Raw genomic sequence first — 9,314 nt, forward strand, 5'->3', positions numbered from 1 at the left:
AAGGAGGAGGGCAAATATCAAAAACCTCAGAATGGACTAGGACCAAGATGGTGACATAGCAGCCTCCTGAATTTCCCTCCTCTCCTGGGCACACTCAGTGTTGCTATGCATGGAGCAGTTCCCTCTGAGAGAAATCCAGAAACTAGCTGAGTGACTTCTACACATTGGGAAAATAAGAAAATACTCACAATAAACCCGCTCCCAGCACAGTGCCATATAATCAGGAGGGAACCCCCAACTGCCAGCTTCTCCCTGAGAATTGAAGAGTTTGGACTGCACAGTTACTGCCCCAGATTGAAGACTCCCACTGAAGATACGGATTTGCAAAACACTTAGTTCTGAAAGCCACCAAGGCATGTGTTCATGAGTCCCACAGGCTTATAGAAAACAAAGAAGTAGTTCTTAATAGTGTGTGATGGGAACACAAACATTTCCTCTGGCTTTTCTCCCAGGGCTCAGCAAAGAGGTAGCACGCAAAGACTCTTTTCCTGGAAGGAGGTTGACTGCATATTTTAGAAGCTGCTGCCTGAGGGTCCAGCTTCTAATAAGCACACATCTCCATGTAATGGCCATGATCCTCCCTGAAGCCTGCAGGAGCCAGTGGGCATGACCTGCACCCAATTCACTCCAAAAATAAAACCAAGCCATAGGCCTCTCCCTTGTGTACACATCTAGTGCCTCAATTTTATAGCTGCTATCTGAGGGACATGCCCCAAATTACCTAACTCTGATAGCCAGGGGGTTTGTATTCATAAGTACCATAGGACAATAGCAAACAAAGAAGTACTTGTTAATAAGCATGCAGGTATTTACTGTGGCTAGCCGCCAAGGTTAATCCCAAGGGTGCAGGCAAATGCCCATCTTCCAGTCTTTCTCAGGAAGGGATTTGACTGCTTCCACATTAACGAAGTACAATCCCTATCAAAATACCAATGGTATTTTACACAGAACTAGAACAGATAATCCTAAGATTTGTATGATATGATAAAAGACCTCAAATAGCCAAACAACATAACTCAACATAATAAAGGCCATATATGACAAACCCACAGCCAACATCATCCTCAGTGGTGAAAAGCTGAAACTTTCCCTCTAAGATCAAGAACAAGACAGAGATGTTCAGTCTCATCACTTTTATTCAACATAGTACTGGAAGTCCTAGCCACAGCAATCAGATAAGAAAAAGAAATAAAAGGCATCCAAATTGGTAAGGAAGAAGTAAAATTGTCACTATTTCCACATGACGTGATATATATGGAAAACCCTAAACACTCCATCAAAGAACTATTAGAACTAATAAATGAATTCAGTAAAGTTTCAGGATACAAAATTATTATACAGAAATCTGTAGCATTTCTGTATACTGATAACAAACTAGGAGAAAGAGAAATTAAGAAAACAGTCCCATTTAAAATTACACAAAAAACCTCCAAAACCTAGGAATAAATTTAACTGAGTAAAGGACCTATAGTCTGAAAACTATAAGACACTGATGAAAGAAATTGAGGGTGACAAATATAAATAGAAAGGTATACCAGGCTGCCTGGGTGGCTTCATTGGTTAAGTGGCGGGCTTATGATTTCCGCTCAGATTCATCCATGTTGTGCAAATATCAGGATTTCCTTTTTTTTTAGGGCCCAATAATACTGCAATAAACATGAGAGTACAGGTATCTCTTCAAGATAATGACACTGTTTCCTTTGAATATATATGCAGAAGTGGCATTGTTGGATCATACGGTAATTTTGTTTTTAATTTCTTGAGGAATCTCCATACTATTTCCCTTGTGGCTGCACCAATTTACATTCAGACCAGTAGTATACAAGAGTTCCCTTTTTTAAAAAAAATTTTATTTTATTATGTTATATTAATCACCATACATTACATCATTAGTTTTTGATGTAGTGTTCCATGATTCATTGTTTGCGTATAACACCCAGTGCTCCATTCAATACGTGCCCTCTTTAATACGCATCACCAGGTTAACCCATCCCCCCCACCCCCTCCCCTCTAGAACCTTCAGTTTGTTTCTCAGAGTCTATAGTCTCTCATGGTTCGTCTCCCCTTCCGATTTCCCCCCCTTCATTTTTCCTTTCCTACTATCTTCTTTTTTTTTAACATATAATGTATTATTTGTTTCAGAGGTACAGGTCTGTGATTCATCAGTCTTACACAATTCACAGCGCTCACCAGAGCACATACCCTCCCCAGTGTCTATCACCCAGTCACCCCATCCCTCCCACCCCACCCTCCACTCCAGCAACCCTCAGTTTGTTTCCTGAGATTAAGAATTCCTCATATCAGTGAGATCATATGATACATGTCTTTCTCTGATTGACTTATTTCGCTCAGCATAATACCCTCCATTTCCATCCACGTCATTGCAAATGGCAAGATTTCATTCCTTCTGATGGCTGCATAATATCCATTGTATATATATGCCATATCTTCTTTATGCATTCATCTGTCGATGGACATCTTGGCTCTTTCCACAGTTTGGCTATTGTGGACATTGCTGCTATAAACATCGGGGTGCATGTACCCCTTTGGATCACTACATTTGTATCTTTGGGGTAAATACCCAGTAGTGCAATTGCTGGGTCGTACGGTAGCTCTATTTTCAAGTTTTTGAGGAACCTCCATACTGTTTTCCAGAGTGGCTGCACCAGCTTGCATTCCCACCAACAGTGTAGGAGGGTTCCCCTTTCTCTGCATCCCCTCCAACATCTGTCGTTTCCTGACTTGTTCATTTTAGCCATTCTGACTGGTGTGAGGTGGTATCTCATTGAGGTTTTGATTTGGATTTCCCTGATGCCGAGCGATGTTGAGCACTTTTTCATGTGTCTGTTGGCCATTTGGATGTCTTCTTTGCAGAAATGTCTGTTCATGTCTTCTGCCCATTTCTTGATTGGATCATTTGTTCTTTGGGTGTTGAGTTTGATAAGTTCTTTATAGATTTTGGATACTAGCCCTTTATCTGATATGTCATTTGCAAATATCTTCTCCCATGCTGTAGGTTGTCTTTTGGTTTTGTTGACTGTTTCCTTTGCTGTGCAAAAGCTTTTAATCTTGATCAAATCCCAATAGTTCATTTTTGCCCTTGCTTCCCTTGCCTTTGGCGATGTTTCTAAGAAGTTGCTGCAGCTGAGGTCGAAGAGGTTGCTGCCTGTGTTCTCCTCAAGGATTTTGATGGACTCCTGTCTCACATTTAGGTCTTTCAACCATTTTGAGTCTATTTTTGTGTGTGGTGTAAGGAAATGGTCCAGTTTCATTCTTCTGCATGTGGCTGTCCAGTTTTCCCAAGACCATCTGTTGAAGAGACTGTCTTTTTTCCACTGGACATTCTTTCCTGCTTTGTCGAAGATTAGTTGACCATAGAGTTGAGGGTCCATTTCTGGGCTCTCTATTCTGTTCCATTGATCTATGTGTCTGTTTTTGTGCCAGTACCATACTGTCTTGATGATTACAGCTTTGTAATAGAGCTTGAGGTCTGGAATTGTGATGCCACCAGCTTTGCTTTTCTTTTTCAACATTCCTCTGTCTATTCAGGGTCTTTTCTTGTTCCATACAAATTTTAGGATTATTTGTTCCATTTCTTTGAAAAAAGTTGATGGTATTTTGATAGAGATTGCATTAATGTAGATTGCTTTATCCACATCCTTGCCAGCATTTGTCATCTCTTGTCTATTTTTTTTTTTTTTAGGACACAAAGTTTGCTTTAAATATTTTTTTGGGGGAAAGGACACCACACTTCTACTCAATTAAGAGAAACATTTTTACAATCTTGAGGTCTTTTATTTTCTTTACATTTATCATGCCATGAATTCATAGGGAATGGGTTCCAGCAGTTCAGGTTCCTTTCCATTGGTTCTCACCAAGTGTGCTTCTCTGGGTGGGGCAGGCTGGTGCTTCAGTTGAACCCAGGTACCTTTCTCTTTGGCTTCCTTCTTTTTCTGATCATTTTCCTTCACACGCTTCCGGAAGCTATCTCTGCCCTTGAGTGTTTAGTATGCTCAATGTGTACATTGATTCTCTTGGCAAGAATCTTGTCCTTAACTTGTTTGTTTACAACAATACCAACAGCATGCTGAGTAACATTGTCGACTCTTCCAGTTTTGCCATGGTAACATTTGTGGGGCATTCCTTTTTGAACAGTGCCCATTCCCTTGATGTCCACAATATCATCTTTCTTATAGATTCGCATGTATGTGGCCAAAGGAACAACTCCATGTTTTCTAAAAGGCCTAGAGAACATATAGCAGGTACCTCTCCTCTTTCCCTTTGTGTTGGTCATTTTGGTGAATTACTGGAAGATGGCAGTTCCGGCCAAAAGGCTGTCATCTCTTGTCCTTTTTTTTTAAAGATTTTATTTATTCTTTTGACAGAGAGAGACATAGCGAGAGCAGGAACACAAGCAGGGGGAGTGGGAGAGGGAGAAGCAGGCTTCCCGCAGAGCAGGGAACCCGATGTGGGACTCGATCCCAGGACCCTGGGATCATGACCTGAGCCGAAGGCAGACGCTTAACGACTGAGCCACCCAGGCGCCCATCTCTTGTCCTTTTGATAATAGATGTCCCAACAGGTGTTAAACGGATAAAGAAGTGAATATTCCACTATATATGTGTGTGTTTTTGTGTGTGTGTCTGTGTGTGTGTCTATATACATATACATATATCTATATCATCTATCTATCTACCTATCTGTCTATATAGTGGAATATTATTGAACCATAAAAAAGAAGGAAGTCCTGCTATTTGCACAACATGGGAGAGCATTATGCTAAGTGAAAAGAGCCAGACAGAGAACTGCATTGTAGCACTTATATTTGTAATCTGGGAGAAGAAAAAAAAAGTCAAACACATAGAAACAGAGAGTAGAATGGTCCTTGCCAGGGCTGGGGGTAGGGGTAGGGGGAATAGGGAGCTGCTAGTAAAAGCGTACAAATTTTCAATTATAAGATGAGTAAGGTCAGTGGATCTCATGTATAACATGGTGACCATGTGTGCTAATACTGTATTGCATAACTGAGATTTGCTAAGAGAGTAGAAATTAAGTGTTCTCATCACACAGACACAAAATAATAACTCTATAATGTGGTAGATGTGCTAATTAACGAGAGTGGGTCCTTTCACAGTGTGTATGTATATCAAATCATCCTATTGTATACTTTAAATATATTACAATTTTATTTGTCAAATATACTTAGTAAAGCTGAAAAAACAAAATCCCTCAGTATTTAGGATGAAACTGCTTTTAGTTTGGCTTTCATTTTATTCTTAATCCTTAAAATTGTGAGGTTTTTTGTGGGATTTTTGTTGTTGTTGTTGTTTTTAAAGATCTTGTTTAGGGATGCCTAGGTGGCTCAGTCAGTTAAATGTCTGCCTTCGGCTGAGATCATGACCCCGGGGTCCTGGGATTAAGTCCAGCATCCGGCTTCCTGCTCGGTGGGGAGACTGCTTTTCCTTTGTCCCTCCCCCGACTCGTGCTCGCTCTCTCATTCTTGCTCTCTTTCTTTCTCTCTCAAATAAATAAAATCTTAAAAAATATATCTTATTTATATGAGGTAGGGAGGGGCTGGAGGGGAGGGAAGAAGAATCTGCACTCAGCACAGAGCCCAACATGGAATCTGAAGCAGACGGCACACTGAACATAGAGCCCAACATGGGGCTCAATCCAATGACCAGGAGATCATGACCTGAGTCAAAACCAAGAGTCAGACACTTAACCGACTGAGCCACCCAGGCACCCCAATTGTGAGGTGTTTTACAAAATAATTGGAAAAATTAAGTTTGATTCTTTTTTTTTTTTTAAGATTTCATTTATTTATTTGAAAGAGAACAAGCAGGGGGAGTGGCAGGCAAATGGGGAGGACGAAGCAGCCTCCCTGCTAAGCAGGGAGCCTGATGTAGGGCCTGATCCCAGGACCCTGAGATTATGACCTAAGCTGAAGGCAGATGCTTAACCAACTGCACCACCCAGGCACCCCAAGTTTGATTCTTGTTCAATCTAAAAATACATAGATATCTTTGGGTAAAATTTAGGGTCTCAATTTTCAAGATAGTTGATAAAAGGAAAAGCTGATTGGGGCGCCTGGCTGGCTCAGTCAGAAGAACGTGTGACTCTTGATCTTAGGGTTGTGAGCTTAAGCCCCACTTTGGGTGTAGCGATTACTTAATTTTTTTTTTTTTGAAGATTTTATTTATTTATTTGAGAGAGAGAGAATGAGAGAGAGCCCATGAGAGGGGGGAGGGTCAGAGGGAGAAGAGGACTCCCCGCTGAGCAGGGAGCCCGATGCGGGACTCGATCCCGGGACTCCAGGATCATGACCTGAGCCGAAGGCAGTCGCCTAACCAACTGAGCCACTCAGGCACCCTACTTAATTTTTTTTTTAAGATTTATTTATTTAGGGGCGCCTGGGTGGCTCAGTCAGTTGGGCATCTGCCTTCGGCTCAGGTCATGATCTCAGGGTCCTGGGATCGAGCCGCACATCAGGCTCTCTGCTCAGCGGCGAGTCTGCTGAACCCTCTTCCTCTGTGATCGCTTTTGCTCTCTCTCAAATAAATAAGTAAATAAAATCTTTAAAAAAAAAAAAGTTGTTTTTTTTTTTTTTTTTGGGAGAGGAGCAGAGGGAGAGAAAGACTCCCAAGCAGACTCCCTGCTGAGCATGGAGCCTGACACAGGGCCTGATCCCAGGAACCATGAGATCATGACCTGAGGTGAAACCAAGAGTTGGATGCTCAACCAGCTGAGCCACCCAGGAGCCCCAAGATTATTTAATTTTTAAAAATCCTATTTTATTTACTTTATTTTAAGTAAGCTCTACTTGCAACGTGGGGCTTGAACTCATGACCTTGAGATCAAGAGCTGCATGCTCCGCCAGATGAGCCAGCCAGGTGCCCCAGAGATTACTTAAATAAAGAAATAAAAACTTAAAAGGAAAATTATTTGATACAATTTTTTGTGGACTATAATGTGAGTCTAGTATATTCCAGTAATAAAAGGTAATTTACACTTTTTCAAAAGAAAATGAAGTAGAATTCTTTTTTTTTCTCATAGCACGGTTTAGGTCTTTTAACATTGGTTTTTTTTTTTTTAAGATTTTATTTACTTATTTGTCAGAGAGAGAATGGGAGAGAACGGCAGGCAGAGGGAGAAGCAGGCTCCCCACTGAGTCCCGATTCGGGACTTGATCCCAGGACCCTGGGATCATGACCTGAGCCAGAGGGAGATGCTTAACTGACTGGGCCACCCAAGCGTCCCTAACATTTTTTTTGAGAGGAATTTTTATGTTCCATAGTGGGTGCGTTTTTGTTGTTTCTATATATCCCATTTCACCAGTGACTTTTTACAGAGTGAAATTCTGTACAATAAGAAAAACCCTCTTAGCCTCTTCATTTCCCTCACTTACTAGTAAGTCTGGATATAATATAATTGATGAATATAATTTTAAGTCTGGTATATCCAGTTTTAGGAAATACATTTTAATTGAAGAGGCAGTATAAAATGCTTTGCATATTGATGAGATGGTCTCATGTAACAGATATTTTGAACACTCTTAAATTTAAATATTCATTATGTGATTTTGTATGATTTATCCTTATAGCTCATAAAATGATGCACACCCATGTCACAGTTTCATTCCTTGCTGGTTCCAGAGAAATGTATTCTGTATCTATTGTTTAGAAATAATACATTTAGTGAAAGAACCTAAATATATGTTTAATAGGTTGAGAACATAATAGGTAAAACTTATTAAAGATTTTTATTTATTTATTTTAGAGAGAGAATGTGTGTGCCTGTGCCGGGACTGTGCCCTATCCCTCAGGGCAGAGGGAAAGGGAGGGAGAAAATCTCAAGCAGACTCCCTGCTGAGCGCAGAGCCTGACACAGGGCTCAATCCCATGACCCTGAGATCATGACCTGAGCCGAAATCAAGAGTCAGACGCTTTTACCAACTGAGCTGCCCCTAATAGGTGAAATTAAAATATAATTGTGACAGCAGTTTTTATTTTCAGTACTTTTCAGACTTTATTATATACCTATGTTTTTATAGTACAAATATACAAAATGCCAATGGAGCTCTGTTGTGATTTGCTCCAAACCTTCTTTTTAGATTTGATCCAGACCGGTTTGATGATGAATCGATGATGAAAACTTTCTCCTTGCTTGGATTCTCAGGTGCACAGGAATGCCCAGAATTGAGGTGAGTGATAGAGAAAGGAAAGATGCCAGACTTTATACTTAGAATTTTGATGATGACTGCTGATGAGAATGAGCAGTCTATATAATTAAAGCATAATTGTTAATCTTTAGTAACCAGTCAACTTTCTTCCTGATAGGTTTGCATATATGGTGACCACAGTACTTCTGAGTGTATTGGTGAGGAGGCTGCACCTACTTTCTGTGGAGGGACAACTTATTGAAACCAAGTATGAACTGGTAACATCACCCAAGGAAGAAGCTTGGATCACTGTCTCAAAGAGATATTAAAATTTTATACATTTAACTTTCTTGAGGATATTGATGGTTTAAAAAGTCTGTATTGAATCCTTTTATAAATCAAGTAATACTATGGAATATAAATACCTACTAGTACTTCATTATGTAAATTTGGGTTTTTGCATGTCAGACTTTCTTAATGCATGAAATACATTCATACTTATTGCATCAATATAATGATAATTTTAACAGGAAGCTCTCTGTTTTAATTTTTGTTTTATCACGTTCTTTTTTTGTTGTATTTTGGTTTTTGTTTTATCACTTTCTATGCCATTATCTTCATTTTATTTTTCTTAGTTTGATCTCTAATATTCTTGAAGAGAGACATTATTTTCCACACTTTGGGGAATCATGTTTTCTGAATATTCATAAAAGGGAAACATAAGCCTAACTTCTTTTCATACTTTAAATCACTTCAAAGGGGGAAAACAAGGACTTCCCATAATTTTATTTCTTGGGTAATTTTATTTCTTGGACTAATATTTTTATTTTCTAAATATAAATTAGCTTATGTTTAATCATTGTTATTAGGTTGAATAACCCACCTTGTATTTGCTTACTTTGATGCCTCCCAGATAATAGTGTTCATTTCATGACTTATACAAGGCTCATCATTTTAAATGGTTCTGAGTCATTTGGAAATGACTGAATGTGTTTTGAAGTGCTCCTTCTAAGTAACAAACTAAGATTGAGGCTTGTCTTTCCTTCTGTTTTGCTGCAAATTTTAGTAGCACTATATTACTTCACCAATTCTCATTTGTGGGACAAACTGAATTCCTAATTTGTTACTATTATGTCATATTATGTCACATAAT

The 9,314-nt window shown here is 39.5% G+C and overlaps 1 protein-coding gene and 1 pseudogene across 3 annotated transcripts in view; one reads left to right on the forward strand and one right to left on the reverse strand.

The window, feature by feature from the left end:
• The window catches only part of LOC110591916 (cytochrome P450 20A1), a 75,083-nt gene extending 66,439 nt beyond the window's left edge, over window positions 1-8,644 (forward strand). The window contains exons 12-13 of one of the 3 annotated variants that reach the window (XM_021702896.2): window positions 8,114-8,203; window positions 8,340-8,644. In XM_021702896.2, the coding sequence (XP_021558571.1) occupies window positions 8,114-8,203; window positions 8,340-8,490 (241 nt within the window). In that variant the 3' untranslated portion in view covers window positions 8,491-8,644. The remainder of the gene's footprint in view (window positions 1-8,113; window positions 8,204-8,339) is intronic. The other 2 variants (XM_044913384.1, XM_044913385.1) reach the window with 2 other exon arrangements.
• On the reverse strand, window positions 3,813-4,294 carry LOC110591917 (annotated as a pseudogene).
• Window positions 8,645-9,314: the final 670 nt, after the last annotated feature.

The sequence above is a fragment of the Neomonachus schauinslandi genome, chromosome 3 (genome assembly GCF_002201575.2).
Source record: "Neomonachus schauinslandi chromosome 3, ASM220157v2, whole genome shotgun sequence".
Classification (NCBI taxonomy): Eukaryota; Metazoa; Chordata; class Mammalia; order Carnivora; family Phocidae; genus Neomonachus; species Neomonachus schauinslandi.